The sequence below is a fragment of the Camellia sinensis genome, chromosome 11, assembly GCF_055761805.1.
Source record: "Camellia sinensis isolate YWXY chromosome 11, ASM5576180v1, whole genome shotgun sequence".
NCBI classification, from domain to species: domain Eukaryota; kingdom Viridiplantae; phylum Streptophyta; class Magnoliopsida; order Ericales; family Theaceae; genus Camellia; species Camellia sinensis.
In genome coordinates this window covers 51,905,878-51,928,576 of record NC_138971.1, presented here as the reverse complement: position 1 = coordinate 51,928,576, position 22,699 = coordinate 51,905,878, and the positions used below count along the sequence as shown (strand labels likewise).

Here is a 22,699-nt window from a genome sequence, read left to right as displayed (position 1 = left end):
TTTTAGTAACTCTTGCTTATTTGGTGGATGGAAGCGATTTTCATAATTTATCCACTAATAGGTCTGCCTGGAAGTTGTCATTGTATACTCCCGTGGGTTGGAAAGTAGGATTTGGGCATGAAGAGAGCGAATAAGGCCACGGGGAACGGTTTGGGTGGGTGATTTTTCTCTGAACCACTTGTTGCTATGGCAAGTTAATGGCCATTGAAATGGGTCATTATGTGGATTGCTGAAATTAATATGCAGTTTAGAGGGCTTAAACTTGTGGTAACTTGTGATAAGTTGGTTGCATTGATGGCAGTTTTAGTGCTTGGCCTTTGTTAGGTCAAGATATCCCTTTCTATGCCACTTTGGCTTTGCCATTTATGTCAGATACAGATAGGGTGGCAAATTGGGGAAATTATGGCTGCTCTCCAGTCCGTCATCGGACTAGACGGATCTGTTGGGCCGTGGTGGGCTCTAATCCGGGCTCATTTCAATGATCCAAACCATTTAATTTGTAGAGCTTGTTGAATGTATCATCCTTGTAAAACATCACGTTAATTGGATATCGTTAGCTACTTGATCAGATCACTTTTCTGTTAACGGCAAGTATGATTTTCAAAATAAATTGTGACAATCAGTGGCTATCGATATCCGATCAACGTAATCTTTTACAGGGGTGATATACTCGACAAACTTTAAATATTAAACGGTTTAGATCATTGAAATAAGATCGGGTTAGGGCCTAATACGGCCCAATAGGACCATCCAGTTTTGCTTTCAAAGTGCCCTTGCCAAAATTTGATACTCTTTTACGTGGGGGTGAGCAAAAAATTGTAAACTGATCTGATCTAGATCGAATTGAATGGTTTGGTTTTCTCTATGCCCGGTTTGGTCTAAGTTCTTAAAATAGACTAATCGTATTTAATGGTTTGGTTCATGGTTTTATAGCTACAGAACCGTATGGAACTTAATCATACTGTTATATATACACACACATATATATATATATATATATATTAAGTGTGTTTTTGCATAATAGTAGTAGAGCTAGTTTTGAACAATTATCTAAATCATTATTTTTTATAAAATAATAATGACGTATTGCTTGATATTTGAGTAGGTTGTAGGTTGTAAGTTATTTTGTGATCATATTGTAAAATGATGACAAGATTTCTAAAATTGGTGGTTTCAAACTAAAGTATTTTACTAGTTCGGTTTGATTTGGTTCTAAAATTTTCGTAGTTTGATTTGGTTTGGTATTTTACTATGAGCAATGATTTGGTCTTAGTTTACTCTTAAACCGACTCAAATTGAACCATGCCCACTCCTACTCTTAAGTTATTTAGGTTGTGTTTAGATCATTGTTTTGGGTAAAGATTTGAAAATGGAAAGTGAAGACGCAAATGAAATGTAATTATATTTTATTCATATTTTATTTATTTATTTTTTCTTTTTTTAAATTTTTGTTCAAATTTATGATCTAAACACATCTTTAGGCCTCGTTTGGGAAGTAACCGGTTTAGCTAAAAAGTCAAAAAGTCAACAACCTATACCAAAAAGTTAAAGATTTTTTTTTCTCTTTACTTTTTTGCACATCTCTTCGTAAAAAGTCAAAAAATCATTTCAAACATACTAATTTTTTTTTACATCATATTTTAGTCAAAAAGTCAAAAAATTACTAAAAAGCCTGTTTCCAAATGAGGCCTTATGAAACATGGGTGAGCACATGCGACACGAATACATTGGCATGGCAATATTTAAAACATAAGACACGACACATAAAAGATATGTACAATAAAATGGGACTCAATTCAATGGTTTTCAATATGTAATTGCAGAATTTGACATCAGATTCTTTCCTCTTCTAAATCTATTTTTAAATGGGCTTTGATTTCTATCAGTGTCGAAGATTGCTATTGAAAAAATAACATTTTGCTACCATATAATTTGCAACCACTTGATTAGCAGTCACAAATAGTCAATTTATTCCTTATTTTCTTTTATTTATTTTATCCTTTGCCTTATATTTGCCCTAGCCTCTTCACAAATATTGATCGTTCTCTCTCTCTCTCCTTGATGTTTTTCTAGTAATAGATGTAACGGACCTGAGTCCTTTTCAGGAATGTTTGTGCAAATTTTTATAAGTTTAAAATTAATAATTAACAGTAGAAACTAAAAATATTTATATGCTTGTTTTTCAATAGTCAATTTATTTAAATTACTTTTGTCATAAACAGTATGTAGTTGGACCAAATACTTTGGGTCTGCTATTTTTCAATAAGAAGCACATAATGCAAAAAATATGTATAATTTTAATATATTTTTTTACACGTTTAATATACTTTTTATACATTTAACAATACTAATAACAATCTTAAAGATTGTTTTTAATATTTTTTTTTATAAAAAAATAGTGAATAAGCTGTACCAAATTGCTCTCAAGATTGGAACAAATATGCTTCATCTAAATGAGATCCCAAAAGAGGGTCAAACGGAGAGAACCATAGGTAAGTAGACAGGGGTCGGACCAAGGTTCCTCCTGCCCGCACGTCGATTCTAACGTTTCTCAAAGCTGCTCAAGAAGAGCTTACTCATGAGCAAACAAAAAGTGTGAGCGCTCCAACAATAGGATTGACTTCTTTTATTGGAATTGGAACTGAAACTGAAGCTCTTCTCTTTCAGATACTCATTATTCAACTGAAACTTGAATTACTGGATTTCCAAAAATAACTCATGTGTCTCCTTCTCCTCCGTATGCTACTGTACTCAGTAATATGAACAAATATAAGAAGAGTTTTAAAAGGACCAACCCACCATAGCAAATTCAAACAAATGGTTTAAACAAATTTTCGGACACTGCTACTAGGATCATAAATTCAAGGATAAATTATGCAAATGGTCCTATAGTTTACACGATGTGTCAATTTAGCCCCTATTATTTTAATTTGCTCAATTTTATCCCTTAATTTAACGGATTGTGTCATATTGGCTCAACAAATAACGGCTGTCAGGTTTGGTGAACAGAAAGTCGTCATGTGCTCAAACGATATGTCAATTTAGTCCTTATAATTTACACGATGGGTCAATTTGATCCATATTGTTTTAATTGGCTCAAGTTTGACAAGGACCAAATTGATACATTGTATAAACTATAGGGACCAAATTGAAACATCGTTTGAGTTTTTGTCTACCAAACCTAATAACCGTTATTTATTGGACTAATATGACACAATCCGTTAAATTAAGAAGTAAAATTGAACTAATTAAAGTAATAGAGACCAAATTGACACATCGTGCAAATTACAGTGACCATTTTCATAATTTAGCCTAAATTCAATTTTGAAACTTTTGAGGCAATAGTCCTAAGTTCTAATCTTTTGAGGTCAAAATGACAATAACAATTTAAAATATCATATTTCCCTTATGTATCCACTACTTGTTCATTGTTTTACCTATTTGTTCACGTCACCTACTTATTCATGTGTCTCCTATTTGTTCATCTATCTATTTAGTGTTACTTATCTATCCACATTTATCCATTTATTTATCCATGTGTCACTTATATGTCCATATCACTACTACTACTACTACTACTACCATGTATTGCCGGCAACTTCCAACGACTTTTTTGGCGACAACTTTTTCAGCGCTAGTGATTTGACGGCAGTTTAACAATAGTAGGTAAAATAGAAAAAAAAATTATCCTTTAAAGCAATAGTTTGGTATTCTCACTAAACAATTTAATTAATCATTTCCATACAACCAAAATAAACAAATTTTGGACCTAATGTCATACACACCCCTCAAAATGGATTTCTCACCAATTTTTTCTAAATTTTTCATATAAAATAATATAAAGGAAATTAAAAGGAAAATAAAAAAAACTTAGGATTTGGCACTAATAACAAGGGGGCTAGGCATAGGGTTATCCGAACCGCATAACTTATCCAGCCCGAACCGATCCGCACACAAATGGGTAGTTTCGCAGACACAATACAGACGGATACGGTTTGAGATATGGTATGATTGGGTGTTGTGGACAGATTGCGGGTTTAACCCGCACCAGGAAGAATTTGCCTGCACTTAAGACTTTTTAATTTTTTTTTTTTTTTTTTAAAACCTAGACCGCTGTTATTTTATTATTACATTTTGGATAAATGTAAAAATTAATAAAGAATTACTTTTAAGTAAGTTTAGGATTTTAAATTATTTTACTTTAATTATTTTTTTGGATAGTAGATAGTGCATGAAATTGATAATCTAGTTTAAGATTTTGAAAGATGTACTTGTGTTAGTTTATAATTTGATTTAAAAGTTTAATTTTGAACGATTTGTTTGTGTTAGAATTGATTTTATTGTGTTTTTAATTCTATAAGTTTTAATTCATTTATTATTAATGTTGTAGCATTTTAAAAAATAGGAGGAAAATGGTTCAAAATAAATATATACAAAATGAAAAAAAAAAGGGCTCCAAAATAATATTTTTTAAAAAAGTCCAATCCGCAAATTGCCTGCAACTGCCCACACATACTCGAACCCTATCTGCACAAACCGCAACCCGTATTGTGGATGGTTGCTGGTTAAATTTTTCTCAAACCGCATACATATGGACGGGTCCATACCGATTCACAAATTATTCAAAACCAAACTGCGACAACCCCTACTAATAACAAATAAAGCTCCGAGGTTTTAATTTCTTCACATTAAACCTTAGTCAAAACAAACATCAGGGGGATAATTTCGTAAATCCAAATATCTTTCTCTCGATATCCTCATCTTCTCAATCTCTCCATTTGTAAGATCAATCCAGTCCAACGCCTTCCCAACATATCATCCCCACAATGGTGGCTTAATCATTCAGCGAAGTCCGTCGCCTAGGGCCTCGCATTAGGAAAGACCCTATAACTTAACAACTCATGTGCTTAAATTGATGGATGAAGTATCAATAAATTTTAAATAGTGATTTTATGAATTATTTGATTTTTTTTTTTTGTTTTTTTAGACTCAAAAGTTTCATTCTAGTGTGAATCACATAAAAGACTAAATATAACGGCGTGTGTTATCTGTTGAGGGACGAATGTAAGTTTTCTCATAATGTTAAAATTAATAAATGTAATATTTAAAAAAAATTCTTTAGTATACTTTTTCTAAATATAACATTCTAATGTAACACTCCAAAATTATAACACTCTAATATAACACACTGAAAAACTCCATAGTATATTTTTCTCAAACATAACACTCCAATCAATGTAACACATAAAAACTCCATAATATTTATATATATTTCCAAACATAACACTCTAATGTAATATCAGAAAATCACATTAACAGAAATGAAAATTTTCACGCTCGACAATCAATATTTCAACCACCAATCCTCCTAAAAAGGATCTTCTACACCTCCTCTTTTCATTCCCATCCCAAAAACGACTCAGAAAATTAAAAAAATGAATAACAAAAGGGCATTCATTTAAAATCAAATAGTACCAAATCAAATAAATATAATTTTTGAAAACAGAAATGAGTAATTAATTTATAAGAAAACTCAAAAAACTAAATAGATCAACATCCTCCTATATGAAATTTATAGATAAATTTTCCTAAATTGATTAGACAGTTATTATACTAATTAAGAAAATGTTTGAGAACACAAAATATATCCGTAAAATGGCCTATAGGCCCCACTCTAAGCACTTAATAGTCGACCCAACATGTTTAATTTTAAATGGGTTGAAATAACTTTAATAGATGTATTGAATTGTATAAAAATTATAGTATTTTTTAAATGCATACATTATTTATAAGAAAAATTACTCATAAATCTCATTTGGGAAAATATTAGTCCATTTAGTCTTATATTTTTTTTTATAAACTAAATAATCCTTTTTATTTGTAGTATGTACTATTGATTTGATTTAGTAATATTTGAATTTACTTGTTTGTCTCTTATTGTAATTATGTTTTTGATTTTTTTGGGGATTGAATGTATGTGGATAAGTTATGGTTTAACATTTTCATTTTTTTTGGAGATTTCGTGGAGTGATTATGGGGATTATTGATGTCACCTACTTGGTGTTACATTATTAATGTTAAATCATTTGCATTTTCCTAGGGAGGTGTGTGGGTTGTAACGTTCATATTTACCTATATAACATCAGCCCAGAGCCACATTGTCGTACTATTAAGCCTCCTACTAACAACCTATAACATTAGCACTAACCACCAACCACATAACATAATATTGACACAGTTCGACAATCTCCAACAATTAACAGCCACTACCCTCTACTATCACCAAACCCAACCAACACTTCCAAGCATACATCCTCTCACTAGCACCCAGCATTACAAAATACACACCCAATCATACAAACATTAGCCATGACACCATGCGTCTGTTACATTACATATTGTAGACCGCCTGGAACTCTCTCCGCGGGCCCCCCTTTCGGAGACGGCGCGAATTGGGTTCTAGCTACTACAGTTCGGACTCTTGTCACGGTTCTGAATCTAATATCACAAAGTGCAATGTAAGACTGATAAATAGCAAAGAGTCCAAATCCGACAATTGGTTTTGAAAAATCAATTTTGAATTAAAAGCGCCAAACATGGACTGCTTTGCCAGATTTCAGAGTCACCACCTAAATATTTTATTTTGAAAAATTTAGGAAACCCTGACTCGTGCCTAAGGCCACGTGTCCGTCATCACCAAAGTTGTCTCGGCTCAGGAACTTGGGTACAAGAAGGGAAAGTCCTGACATGAGCACCCCCGCTTGCCCGATCAAATGATCGGCCTCTACTAAACATGATATGTTATTTTGAAAACATATGTGTTCTTATTCCGGTTTATTAGCTAACCTTACTATGTGATGCGCATAGCATACAAGTATAGACTAAATCACTCGATTTGGAACAAAACATTTCATGTTCGTTTTTTGAAAATGGTTTGGAAGTACTACTCGCAAGTAGACTAAAACGCGGATTTACCACCCTCAAGTGGGCTTAAAACAATATGATTTGCCACTCCGTAAAGTGGGCTTAAAAATCACATTTGATGAATTGTTTCAATTCAAGCAATAAAGCCTTCACCTACAGGCATTCATGTAGTTAAACACTTAAGCAAATAACCTCATGGCAAGCATGCTAAACATGGCAACACTCACACTCATGCAAGTATACTAAAGCGTAAACACTTACAGTGTACTCCGAGACAAAACAGAAAACTAGTTAGAAATCATGCATGATCCTAGCTATGTCGAAGATGCCTAATGCAACGCATGCAATAATGCAACTAATGGGCTCGGTTATCTAAGATGGTATATGAATGCAATACTTGATAACATGCTTTGGAACACGTATTCAAGAAAGTGTATTGAAATATAATGCAGTTTGAATGATGCGCCGAGCTCGGTGCATGCAAGACAAATGAATGATGCATGCATGCGAAGCATAAGGTATGCTAATTGAAATATGTCCTAAACTAACCATTAAAAGCTGAAAAGTAAAAGGGAGAAAGAAATGGGAGTTGGAAGACATGCACACACACATACACACTTATTACAACAATACGCCCTCTCGCAGGAGGGTCCGAATAAATAAGAGCTAAGCTAAGCTACTTATTACAAATCAACTAATTAACTATGCTAAGCTAATTAATTACAAACCGAATTGAAACTAGCTATACTAAGCTAATTAGAATATTACAAAGGCGAATTAAATTAGCTAAACACATTAACTAATTAATTACAAAACCGGCAAATTAACTACCTAAGTAAAGCGGTAAAATGGCCTCGAGGGCGAGGGAGAGATGCATGCTCGGTTTGCTTCGCTTGGAAATGCATTGCCTTACCATGAGTTGTCTCTGTTTGCACTCGCGGTGATCTCAGAACATCTTACACACTTCCAGATTGTATCTGCCCCAACACAAGAACACTTTGGACAATTTTGCTGTAAGTGGCCGTCCGGCTACCTCAACTGGTTGGTAGGCTACCTTAACTGGCCGGCTAGCCAGTGCAAATGGTCGGTCGGCTAGTGCAAGTGGCTGGCCGGCCACTTCTCTTTCCAGAATCCCACTTTTGCTGCAACAGAGAACATCAAAGGCACATCAATGCATTCGCAAGGAAATGTATGTGCAACTACTCTCTTTATCATTTCTCAAGCTCAAATTAGCGTAGTACTCGGCTCTCAAGCCACCAACCATGCATCTCAATGCATGATGGCCGAAGAGCCAAGCTTGCACAATGTTAGTGAATGCACAAACAACACATAAGAGCCTCCACCTCTATCGTGCATGGTCAAAAGGGTCGGCGACCAAGAAATGTGACACGTTTCATCACTTGGAGTATGAAACGTCTCACATTTCTTGTGTTTGGATTAACGTCCGATTCAAACACAATGCAATACAAACAACATGTGTTATCTTGGCATGAAACACAAGACTCAAACATGCAAACAAGCATAACATGTTAAGGGACTAAAATAATGAAACTAGTGAAGGACACAACACTAGAGACATGAAATACAATGCTCCATGGACCGAGCCAGCCCTAAACAGACCTCATGCATGTCAAAACAGTGGCCAAAAAGTGCTAAGATGATAGCATAAAATGGAAGAAAATGCATGCTCAACTTATGGCTCGCAAGTAAGATACAAAGCTCAACTCTCAAACACATTGAAAGAGTGATATCTACGAGAGTATGGCAGAGATATAAGCATTGAAATCACATGCCAAATGATGACGTATCATGCAAACATCACAAGTATAGCATTCAAGAGGCCCTAAAACTCAAAGATAGTTAAGACATTCACACAAGAGGCATGCAATACATGGCCTAAACAGCCAACCAGCTCTGGATAGAGCTCAATCATACTAAATCAGAGGCCAAGACATGCTAAAATTGAAGCTCAAAGGACTAGACAAACATGCATACATGTTAGGCCACAAACAAGGCATAAAACTCAACTCTTAAACACACTTAAAAAGTGATATATGTGAGAGTGTGACAAGGCTATATGCACTGAAATCATGTGTGGAATGATGCTAAGGCATGCAAATAACTCAAGTAAAGCATGTCAAGGGCCTTAAAATTCAAAGCTAGTAAGGGCCAACAACACTATAGCTATACAAAGTAAGGCATGCATGACCAAAGCTATTCAAAACAGAGCTAGAGCATGTTAAATAAAGGCCAAAAACATGTTGGAGTCAAGCTAACACATGCTAGAATGATGAGCCAAAACATCAAGTACACTAGGCTAGTGGCCAAGATTACACTACAAGTGTAAGAAACATGCAAGAAGTGGCCAAGCCAGCCACAAACAAAGCCAAAAAATGTTAAAAAAGTCACAAAAACAAGCTTAGATCAAGTCAAGAGATTGTAGAAACACATACTCAAGTATGAGGCCAACAAGACATGCAACCAAGAAGCAAAGAGAGGAGGCCACCCCCTCCTACTTTGGACCTCAAAACATGGTTTCTACCACTGAAATTTCTCTGAGTTTCAGTGGTAGAAAGGCCAAACAAAGAGTGCCTCAAAAGCCTTAAGAGATAGTATAAGACTTAAGCAAATAAGGCACACAAGGGGGTGAAACACCCCTAACTCCCACAGGGCCTCAAACAGCCACTTTTAACACTTAAAAGTAGAGATTTTTGTAGTTGAAAGCTAGGCCAAAAATAGCATGCAAGTATGGCCAAACCAATATACAAAAAAACAAAGCTTAAAGAGGTAGGTTCTCACCCTTGAAGAACAACAGCAAGACAACAACTTCTCTGAGCTAAAACTAGCTTTTTGAGTCCAAACAAGACCCTCAAGTACCTCAGCAACAAGGTAGCAGTGTTTTACTAGGTGTTGTAGTGCAAATATATGAAGAAAATACACTTTTAAACTCAATACAGAGAGATAGTGAGAATTCTAGAGAGAGAGAGAGAGAGAGAGATTTCAACTCTGAGATTTTTTGAACCCCTCTAAAGGGGGAGGCACCTCCCCTTATATAAACAATGCAAGCCAAAGCTTCCTTGACAAGCTAGAAGCTTGTTTGAATCCATCCATACACTTGTATGGAGGATACACTCAGTGTGTAATAGCTGGCTCAAAAGATCTGAAAAATATCTAAAAAGGAGAAAAATTGGCCGCCGGGCAATTAAGGTGGCCGGCCGGCCACCTCCTCTAGTCGGCCGACCACTTCAAGTGGCCTACAAGGGAGAAAAGTGGCCGGCAGCCCTTCCCCTCCCTTAGGCAAGAAGCAACAAGGTTTGGTCCAAAAACCAAGGCCAAAACACAAAATGTTAAGAGGCTCAAAGACAAGACACTCAGCCGAGAACTTCAGGTGCTCGAAACAAGCACAAACATACGCAATCATCGCGTGCACAAACGATGACGTCAGAGTCTTAAGGTCGGTCAAAAATGGGTTGTCTACACATACATGCACAACATCACATTTGCAATCACTGGTAACCCCCAAACCTGTGAAAATATTACAACATTAATCAACAAAACCATGTGTTTGTCACATTACAAACATGCACAACATCACATCTGCAATTAATGGTAAATTCCAAACCTTCGACGTGAACAAGATCACCTAAAGCCCCACATGATGCACTAATTAAACAAAAACCCATTTCGAGTATCGACCTTGATGTCATATTGTTCCACAAACAACCAAACTAACATCGAAGACACCCATACTTGTTGTCATCGCACTAACACACGATCAACGATGCCGTCGACGGATTAATTTTAAATCACCAATGTTACGTCCTCAATGTTAATCGCACTCCTAGATGTCCCAATGCCCACGTCGCTTCGCCTCTGTAAATTTGATAAAAGGGGTTTCTATGATTTTCTAGGGTTTTTTTGGGGGGTTTTATAATGTTATTTGGGAAATAACAAATTCTGGGTGTAACGTTCCCAAATCCACCGTTTAACTCACACAAACTGAGGATCAACATTGTAACATCGTCATTAAAACGTTGACGTTCCCATTTTTGAGCTTCCGTTTTGTTCGCAATGGAGAGAAAAGGAAAAAAATGCTATAGTATACTTTTGGGCTTTTTGATAACTACAACATCACCTAAACACCCAATATATCCCTCTAAACAGCCAACCCATGCGTTATATTCGTGGCTTCAAGTGTAATTAATATTGACATGGGACCAATCAATCTACAAAATAAATTGCAGGACTAAATGGTTCAAACTATTTAAACTTGAGATTTATTGGTGCTTCCCCTTATTTGTATTGACAATAAAACATTTGTAGAAGAAAAAAAATTCAAGATTAAAATTATTATTATTATTATTTTTATGTAAAATCGAATAAGATAAAATAGATTAAGCATAATATCAAGGAAAAATTACTCATAAATCCTATATGAAGGAATGTTGATCCATTTAATCCAAAAAGTTTTCTTTTGGACTGATTGATCCTAATTGTTTTTGGAAAGGTATATCTTTTTGGGTTGTTCCCAATTGAATGTGCTGTAATACCCCTTTTTGTGATTCATTGGGTAACAGTTGCTGATAATGTGGGATTTGGAAGATAAGACGTGTAGGATATTATCCTCTCTCTTTTTTGTGGGGATTTGGTGGAGTGGATAACAGTGGATACTCGTTTGGAGGGGTTTGGGGGTGTGTAGTATGGAATTGGACATTTTGTGTTTTCAATTTCTATGTTAGTTGGTTGTGTTGATTGAATATTTCAGTTGGTTGCTTCGAGTTACAGTACCAAATGTGAATAGTGCACTCACTTCATGTGCTGTAACACACCAATCACTCCAACATACGTTTCCATATCGATTTCCCGCCGGTATGGAATTAATGCATGGCACATTACATTCTTGCCAAATAATGTTCTAGGAACTGAACATTATGTTTTGTTCCTGCAGTATGCAAGCTGCCTTGGGGTGTAGGTTTACATAATTGTTTAAGGGTTGTGTTTTGCAACTATGCAGCAGTGTACATTTGTATTTTCAGTGGTACATTAACGGACAAAACATTGACCCAACTTGCCAAGAAATGTTTCCTCAATTATTGGATATTATGCTTTGTGTGATTTCAATTTCTATGTATGTTAGTTGTGTTAATTGAATATTTCATCTGTTCACTTCGAGTTACATTAACATATTTGAACTTGGCATGCTGTAACACACCAATCACTCCATCATATGTTTCCATATCGACTTCCTGAACATATGGAATTAATGGACGGAACATTTTCGGCTTTACATCATTATAGTTAACACCACGAATACAATAGCATCACAACACACAAAATTATAATGGTCCCGTCACACTTGTAATGAATCGAACCACGTCAATCAGCATATATTCGTTGGTGTTCGCCTCGATCCCTCGCTCAAACAAAGTAGGGTTTCCGCCTCCAACACCGAGTGTAAGGAACGACTGCTGTCAATGACAATCTCTCATCACCATTTCACGATTACAATGTTTTAGGTTTAGATTTCACCAAATCCACATTGATCTACAGAATATTTCCATTCCTTATATCGTGGAATTCGTTTGGTAAGGAAGGAAACTATAAAAGTCTATAGTAAGCTTGGTCCAAATATGTAATTTCAACTTAGTGAGAAATCCCACATTCACCCCTCAATTCAAACAACCACGTGCTGCTAATGTGTCCCTTTCTGGTAATTCTTAATAAAACAGGACCTTTAGGTCTATAAGATAAAATGGAGGACGAAATGGGGCACAATTTCACAATTTAGGATTTATTGGTGCTTCACCCTAATATCAATTGAAAAAGAATATGTTAGAAAACTTAAATATAAAAACTTAAGAGTCATTTGTTAACTTTTTTGTCTCCTATTTTTTGTTGTCGTATTCATTTTTTTTTTTTGAAAACTAAAAATGAAAACTTATTTGATATATTATTTTCATTTTGGAAAAAACAAAATTGCTTTCAAAATTTTTAAAGACACAAAAAATGAGTTTTCACTTTCTCCTCTCACCCACTACCCACTGGCCACTGACCAACACCACCCATCGCCACACCACCATTGGCCACCGATTAACACCACCTACTGCCAGTGGTTGGAGAGCTCCGGCCAACCTCCGGTGGGTGGGCGATCATTGTTGTGATCTTCAGTCAATTTTTGACGTTCTTTCGGCCACCTTATGACATTTGACAACATCCAAACACTAACTCTGGCAGACATCTCCAACCATCCGTTACTATCAGTCATCACATCCATCTACCTTCCATCTCCGGTCACCAACTCCGGTAACTCATCAAATATATTTCTCTATTTTTATTTTTATTTGTTTTCAAAATATTTTTGTATACCAAACAAGTTTTCTATTTTTATTTTTGAAAAAAATAACGAAAAACTATTTCTTGTTTTTTATAAATAAAAAACTAAAAACTGAAAACGTTAAAAAATGAGGCCTTAACTTATAATTTATATTTAAGAAAAAAGGGGTTAATTGATAAAAGTCCACACTAATAGGGCCATATGTTATTTGTTCAAAGGTTTAATATTTTTTTTATGATAAGGACACACACTGGAAAGTTGATGTCGTTGAAAAAGTTGTTGTTAGTCGGCGGACAGTAGCTGGTGGTGGTGAGGTGGACAAATAAATGATATTGAACAGATAGGTGAAATGATATAGATAGATAAGATTTGAACAAATAGTTATACATATAAGTAACACGGGTATCGGTAAGTAGTATTTAGACAGATAAGCACATACATGAGTTTTGAACAAATAAGTGTCCTTTTGACTGAAAAAGATTTTAGTTTGGATCTATTTGGGAGGATTGGAGGGTAGGATATGACTCTATATCCATTCTATGTATAGTCTGATGTTTGGGTCAAAAAATGTAAGTCGGGCTATTAATCCCTTATTTGTGGGATTATTGTGTCTCCTAGGGGGTGTGAGATAACTCCTCCAATTTAGAGAGTAAAATGACATTTTTGGCCCTCTAGATTATTGTACGTGGTAAAATAAAATAAAATTTAAAAGTCTCAACTAAAAATTAAAATAAATTTATTTAATTTTTATTGATAGTCTATTTATTTAATTTTTGAAAAGTTCTATTCAAAAAATAAAATATAATTTATAACTCAGATTTAGTATTCCTATTATTTAGTAATCAATTTAAAAGGATAAAATAATCTTTTGAGGATTCATCATTTTTCATAATATCCCAAACAAGCATATAATTCAATAGAATAGTCATTTTTTGGCATCTAATCCCATGACTAAGCAAACATAGGATACACATATTTTGCAACAAAATAGTCCAAGGACTATGTATTCCAGAATTAATTGTCTAATAGATTACAATCCCTTTTATCCAGTCCGTCCAAACAAACATGGCCTTTGTGTAATATATATATATATATATAAATAAAAAATATAATGCCAAAAAAAGAGATAATTGTTAAAAAGTCCAAGCTAAGGAGGGTATAATGCATTAGGTCCAGTGGATATTTTTTGTGAGTAAGAGGTTCACCCTTTATGAAATAATTTGGTGAGAAGTCCTTTTGTTTGTTTTGAAGGACATTTTGTTTCCAATTTTATCCCGGAATTTATTTGTTAACTTCTTTTTATTTGTTGACTTTCGTTGACTATCTGCTCAAAATTTTTCCCTATTTGTTCAAAAATTTTCCTATCTATTCAAAATTTTTCTATATGTGTTCAATTTTTTACTCTATCTGTTTAATTTTTTGACTATTTGTTCAATTTTTTCCCCTATCTGTTCAATTTTTTCCTTATATGTTCAATTTTTTCTTACATATATAAAGACAGATATAAAAAGAAAGGCCCTACTATTTTATTTGTTGAAATTCTCAACAATGACTATTTGTTCAATGTTTTAAATAGCGTTTAACTAAAATCATGGCTTTCTGTTCAAATTTTATCTATCTAATTTTTTATTTGTACAAAGATTTTTTATCTGTTTAAACGGATTTGATCTGTTCTATTGAAACAAATCTAATTTGTTGCTTTATCTGTTGAAAATCAATTGAAAAACAGATCTGATCTTTCTCTTTATCTCTCTCTCCACCTAACCACTATTTGTTTCAAAAAAAGATTGATGTTCAATTCAAATGCATGAAACATAGTGCTAAAATCACCATTACTCTATAAGAAGAAGAAAAAAGTAAAAGGAAATCAAGAATGCTAGAGATATGGTGAGAACACAACCTTCAATTCAATGATTGTAAATACATTTGTCAAATTGTGATATACATATATTAGATATGCATTTTATGTATTAATGTGTGTGTAGATTACTTTGATTTCACAAGTTCGGTACCTCAAGATCATGAACATGGAAAAAGCAAAGAGATGTGACATAGAAGAGGCCGCTAATGAGTAATTGTAGTAAGTAACTAAGATTTTGGAAAGTGGCGTGGACAACGTAGTCGCTGAGGAGGAGTTGACGAGCGAGCTCCAAACCGATGAACCCACTTGTTCTGGTGGCGCGCACAGATAAAGCCACTTGCTCTTCAACTTGATCGACAGATCTGAAGTGAGAGGGTGATGACGCAACTACGTCGCCGTCGATCTACTTCCGTATCACGGTAGCGATGGTAGATTCACCGCCAAGAGATGTACTGAAGCTTCAAACCCTTTCAATATGAGATTTTTAGATATGGCCATGGCGATGGATGTATATGGGCCTACGGTGGTCAGATTTTCTCGGATCTGTTAGGGCCACCAGTAGATGAGGAGAAAAAGTCGATGCGGTGACGAAGACGATGTGAGAGAGAGAGAGAAAGAGAGAGAGAAGGCAAGGCAATAGTGGCAGAACCGAAGAGAGCCCGACGGTGTTGATCTAATATCTCCTTTGCCGAAAAGAGATGACGTCTTCGATTCGAATCTGAGCATCGAAGTAGAACTCATCAATTGAGGTTTTGGGATTGGAATGAGGAGGATGAGGAGAACAGAGAGAGATTAGGGTTTATTTCAATAGATCGGGTAAGAGAGAAGGAAGAGAGAGAGAAAAAAAAAAGATAGAGAGAGAAAGATAGATGAGATAGTGATAGTGGACTTTGTTGAATGGATTTCAACAGATTGTTATATAAAATCCAACTCTACAACGTGAAGAATGGGTAATTTGATCATTTTTCAAAAGCTTATCTGTCACGACCCGAACCCTCCCCTATGGGTTAAGGACGTAACCGGCCAGTAATCCTGAGATTTCCTGCGGCCTCAAACCAAAATAGACATAACTCAACAGAGTAAAGGGGCCAAACGGAAGCAATAATCAAAAACTTTATCCATAGAGCCGTGCTTATATGCACTACAAAACAAACCATACTCATATACGTTAATAACCCACAACAAGTACAGTATCACAAAATCCTTTACAGACAGGATCATCCAAACTGAGTCAACCCATATCAAAACTATATACAAATGTACACAAAGTCCTTGCCAACACGACAAACTATAAATACATAACAAAATGGCAAGGATGGGTCTCGTACGTGAGACACAAGGCTGACTCTCTAAAACTCATGTTGTTCTTGGCAGACTTCACTGGGGCTGGGTTTGGACTTCCCTCGGCTCACCTACAAACACATGAATGAGCGTGAGCGATAGCCTAGTGAATAATATCGAATACATAAATTACATAAGCAATATGAAGAACAACATGCTCCGAACGGCCTTGGGCCCAATGCATATTTCTGCTTAACATATATACACTTATACAGAATTCAGATCAAATGACTGTAGTCCCAAACATACTGGCCTTTGGCCCAATCAGATTTCCATTCATGCCAAAACGGCCTTCGGTCCATTCATCTATGTCAGAATGGCCTTCGGCCCATTCATTTACGTCAAAACGACCTTCGGCCCATACATTCGTGTCATAACGACCTTAGGTCCATTCATTTATGCCAAAACGGCCTTCGGCCCACTCATTCATGTCAAAACGACCTTCGGTCCATTCATTTCTATCAAAACGACCTTCGGTCCGTTCATTTCTATCAAAACGACCTTCGGTCCGTTCATTTCTATAATGTCAAACTTTTGTCCACAATCCCAATTAACAACTCATAAAGCTTATAAGGGAAATAACAATTGGACATTGACAATTATTCGAATATCGATATTACTCACAGTGATCGGCTTGTGGATTTGCCCTGGAGCTTGACCCTACACATTTCATGAACACAAGAGGGTCACTAACAGTTCAATCCGTTCTTTGATTCACATATTCCTCTTTAGGTTTTATTCTTATCTCATTAACTCATTTACAATGCTTAGCATATGCCTAAGAGTGCTTACAGGTGAAAGAGAACGGAAAACGAAACACAGAACGAGCATACAAAATTTCAGAGAACAGGGTCCCCGCTCGAGCGTCAACTTCCCCGCTCGAGCGGACCCTTAAGGCCTGCAAAAGTACTGGTTGCATGAAAAATACGCTCGAACGTGGGATAGAGAGCTCGAGCGGAAGGTCTGTCTACAAAAGCTCCCCGCTCGAGCGTGAGATATCCCGCTCGAGCGGACATCCAACTCTGCAAAAAGTGTTGGGAGCACGATTTTCCCGCTTGAGCGGACATAAAAAAGCTGGGTTTTCCAGATTGAGTTCTTGAGCTCCAATTCGAATTCCCAGCTACATTACTTGCATGCAATGGCCCAAATCTCAAATATAATCATACTAACATGGCACCAATGCAAGATTATAACATTATGAGGCTCAATTTCTTGATTTATCTACATACATGTCCCAAAATATGCCATACTCAACACCAACATAACAAACTCATGCATTCAAGCTCATATCTTCTCAAGTTGTACATGCATGTGATGAATTAGCCACATTCTCAACTTAGATGCACAATTGGTGATCAAAACATGAGTTTCAACTACAATTTACATGGATCCTACCCCTTTGAGTTCAAAACATGCAATATTCAAGACAATCACACATATGCATGCATATATGGGTCTCCATTATAACGAATTCAACTCAATTTCCTTATGATCAGACAATTCCATGCTCTAGACCCTCTTTCAACCTTGAATTCACAAAATGATAGTTAAAAATTTACATGAACTACTCACCAAGGAGTTTAATCTTCACAATCTATGGCAATTCTTGTGTTATCTTCAAGGCATTCAAGGATCAAGAGCAAAACTTAGATTTTTCTCCCTTCCCTCTCTCTAATAGCCGGCTCTCTCTCTCAATCTCAATTGTATAACTCAGATTTTGAGTTCAATAGAGTTAAAGGAGAGTGTAGTGCTAACATACAACAAGCCCCATTAACATATTATTTTAATATAAAATAATTGGACACTCAATTCATCAATTTAATCAGTTTAATCTGACCCGAATAAATTTTCAATTAAGTTTCACCGTAGGCTCTAAAAATCACGCTAATCACAATGGCGTAATCAATTTCGGGTTCTGTGGCCGATAAGGCCCTCAATTTAATTTCCAAAGCAGATTATTCAAACAGATATTCCTACGGTGAACAGATAAAACTTCAAAATCACATATATTCATATAATGGCACATAAAATCATGCTAAACACCTAATCATACTCAAATTAAGGACCAATTAGCATACTACGGGACATGGGTATCACATTATCTTTATGGACAAAGTAATTTAACGCGTGGACCTGTGGATGGAAAAAATTTAAAATTTGATAGTTGAATTGAACACCGTAAAAAGAAATCTTATTTGCGCCTTCGCTTGAAAAAAGGTTGAGCCACCATTGTTGTCATCTCTTTCTATAGTGAGAAACAAAAGCAAAATCAAAAGCCCCTCATCATTATTTTGAAACTCGTAATCGAGAGTACATTTTCAGATCAAGAGGAAATTGAAGTTCCAACAAAGAGATTTGAACTCAAAACAATTCCATATCCATTATCTTAACTTGTTCCGTTTTCAATCCATCTTTTCTTTTTCTAAACCATGTTCTAATTTTTTTTTTTATATATGATCATTTGAATAGATTTGGTAGCAAATACTCTTTTGAATGGAGAAACATAGTAAGAGGGTGGCAGTGGAAAGGAGAATGAGAAGAGAAAGAGAGGAAGGGTTGATGATGATACATGTCAGAATGAAGATGTGTCATTTTTCAACATTGACAGAGTTGAGTGTAATTTAGGTAATAGTTAAGGGAGGTGAGTGTAAATTGACATAAATTGATCAAATTTAAGTTTCTGTTATAACCTACAAACAAACTTCAAATTCTATTACCTGCCCAAATGCAACTCCTTACCTCCATTTTCAGAACCTCAAACCCCAAAACCCTAGTCTCTCTCCTCCACACCTCTTTCAACTTCCACACCTTCTCTCTCTCCCTCTTGGAAACCCACCCACACCCTTTTCATTTCAACCAAATCCTCTCTCATGCCATCACTTCAGGCCTCTTCACTGACCCCTTTGTCTCCAGCAAACTCCTCCACTACTCTCTGTCTTCCTCCCACCTTCTTCCCATCTCCTTCTCAAGCTCCATTTTCTTCCAAATCCAACACCCAAATCTCTTTTCTTGGAATTTCATGTTCCAAGCCTATTCCCACGGCTCATCCCCCCTTCAATCTCTCACCCTTTACAATCTTATGAGGCGCAGCAATAGAGTCATCCCGGATAAATATACATTCCCTTTTGTCCTCAAAGCTTGTGGTAGACTTGGGTTGATTGAAAAAGGCCTTGAAATTCATTGTTTGAGTGCCAAGCTCGGGCTTGAGTATGATGTTTTTGTGCAAAATGCGCTGATATCAATGTATTTTCAGTGTGGTTTTGTTGAATTTGGGCGGATGGTATTTGATATGGTTCCAGGTTTGGTTCGGGATGTTGTGACTTGGAATAGTGTGATTTCTGGGTATGTACAGAGTGATTGCTGTGCCAATGCATTGAAGGTGTTTGGGGAATTGTTGGATGATTGTGCTGTGAGGCCAAATGAAGTTACTGTGGTGAGTGCTCTTACTGCGTGCGGAAGGAATGGGTTTCTTGATTTAGGAACCAAAGTTCATGGATTTAGTGTAGTAAGTGGCTTTAATTTGGATGTCTTTTTGGGTTCTTCTTTGGTTGACATGTATGCGAAATGTGGGCAGTTAGAGGATGCTCGAAAGGTGTTTGATAGAATTCCTAATAGAAATATAGTTTGTTGGACTTCTATGATTACGGGTTATGTCCAGTCAGATTTATACAAGGATGCGATTGACTTGTTTAGGGAGATGCAAGTTGTTGGGGTTAGAGCAGATTCGCCGACAATTGCTTGTGTCATTTCAGCATGTGGGCATTCGGGTGCTCTGCATCAGGGGAGGTGGGTGCATGGTTACTGCGAGAGGAACCGCATAGAAATGAACTTACCAGTAAAGAATGCTTTGATTGATATGTACTCTAAGTGTGGAGATATTGAAAAGGCTGTTGAAATTTTTCATGGAATAACCAAGAAAGATGTCTTTTCATGGACCGCAATGATATCAGGCCTTGCAATGAATGGGCAGTCTGAGAAGGCATTGCACTTCTTTTCTCAAATGGAAATGTCAATTGATGTCAGGCCGAATGAGGTCACATTCCTTGGGGTCTTATCTGCTTGTAGTCACAGTGGGTTTGTGGATAAAGGGTTTTACTATTTCGAAGCAATGACTAGATGCTATGGTCTCGCCCCCTGGCTTGAACACTATGGGTGCATGGTTGATCTTCTAGGCCGTGCAAACCTTTTGGTTGAGGCAGTGAAGTTTATCAAGTCCCTTCCCGTTCGATCTGATGTGGTTATATGGCGATCCTTGCTTTTTGCATGTCAGAGTCATGGGAATGCAGAACTGGCTGAGTTTGCAGCCAATAAAATCGAAGAATTAGAACCTAGAAAGTGCGGGGCACGTGTTCTTTTGTCTAATGTTTATGCTTCTGCCTCTAGGTGGAGCGATGTGAAGCGGGTAAGGCAAAATATGTTTGTTCATGGAACCCAAAAGCAACCTGGATGCTCTTTAGTCGAAGTAGACGGTCTTGTTTCTGAATTTTTTGTTGCAGATATTTCACATGCTCAGATTGACAACATATCTGAGACAATTTTTGGAATTAGTAAAATTCTGCAATCTGATAGTTTCGACTGAAGTATCTTACATTATCGAGAACAATGGGATGGAGCGTAACTAATTTGGATTGTGATGATCTGTCTAATTTCCTTTGATATGTACTCATGCTGAGCCAGACCCTGTAATTTGATGCCAGAAAAATTTATTTACTCTTATCACATCAGTGTTTGAAGATGATGCTTGTGATTAAATTAAAATTGAAACACCAGTTTCCTGATAAAGTTTCTATTGGTAAATTTGCAAGAGATGAAGCTCCGAGAAGTGGATTTCATCAATAATGCAGGGTTACATTTGTTTAATCAGTATCGTAGGAATTGGAATAGGAATGGAAGAAATTTAGGGCATGTGCATTCATACAAGCCACGAAAAAAAGAAAGCATCAGGGAATCGTACTCCGTGGGGTCCAAAAGGCAGTTAAAGCATGTGATATTGAAGGGCAAATGTTAGCTTAAATTCCTGTTTTCTGATTTTCCTTATCAAGAAATAACCCATTTATGTTCTCTAGTGGCTGGCTTTCATCAAAGGGAACCATTTGTGGAGGATTATGCTTTTAAGACGGAGTGCTCCAAGTTGGTGCTGGGCAGAATATTGTAACAGTTGGACAATCAAATGCAAAGAAAGCCAGCCATGTCATTGCTGCCCAAAAAAGAACTACCATTTCAAGAAATGGAGACACATGCTCTCCACTAAAGCTCAAATATACAACATGCCAATGCAGAGAAAACCATCCTCGACTGGCTGCAGATCTTGATGTTGAGCAGTGAGTCGAGGTTTGAGGGGCTAAAATGGCCTGTGGCCACCCTTGAGTTTAGACATGAACTAAAAATGCGTTAGCAGAGAGGCCTTGGCGTTGGAGTGATAGAGACCAGTTTTGACAATGGTGCCAATGTGAGATTGGAGGAACTATGAATGACATCCTGCTGACAGACAGCTTCGAAATTGGCATATTTTACAAGGTTTCATGACACTAAGATTGCCTCAGTTGGCAATTTTTTGTAAAACTGTAGTCTTCTTGGCCCAGAACATATTTTGAAATTTAGTTTTGAAATCTTTATCAAGAAATGGAGCTTTAAGAAATAAAACATGATTTTAGAAAATTATGAAGTCCAAATTTGAAGTTTTTATTTCAGCAGAATTGTTTTTGAAGGTATAATTCGGATATTTTTTGGTGTAGGCCTGTTTGCTTTTTGAGAAAGCTTGGGAAAAGGAGAAAAACAAATAGGCTATTACTATTAGTTCAATTTGCTTCATATTATTATTCAATTTTTAAATTTTAATTCTAGCTAAAATTTTGCCCCACTAGATAAAAATTATGGGTCCACCCCTGGATAAATGTATTTGGCATGCGAAGAGATAATGGTTTGATGAAAGACAAATGAACCTTGGAACATCTCAACGAACATAAGATTGGGTTAAAAACTTGGGGGCGTGGGATCAAAGAGGCTAGGTTGCTTCTATCATATAAAAGTTGAAAACAAAGAAGAAATAAATCCGTTTAGTCATATCAATAAGATATCAAATTACAAACATATTAAGCTTTGTTTTTAGTTCCTAAGCTCATGACAGATCATATCATATAGAGAAAATTACTGAAAAAATCAAGCATCCGCCTACTAGTGTAGCTATTTAATACAAACAACAAAAGTTTAAATGTTATATATTTCCGTTATTGATTTTG

At 36.1% G+C, this 22,699-nt stretch overlaps 1 protein-coding gene across 1 annotated transcript; it reads left to right on the top strand.

Moving 5' to 3' along the window:
- Positions 1 to 19,151: 19,151 nt before the first annotated feature.
- On the top strand, positions 19,152 to 22,118 carry LOC114292273 (pentatricopeptide repeat-containing protein At1g31430). Its single transcript, XM_028236180.2, has one exon. It carries the CDS (start codon positions 19,186 to 19,188, stop codon positions 21,037 to 21,039), a length of 1,854 nt encoding a protein of 617 aa, XP_028091981.2. The 5' UTR covers positions 19,152 to 19,185; the 3' UTR covers positions 21,040 to 22,118.
- Positions 22,119 to 22,699: the final 581 nt, after the last annotated feature.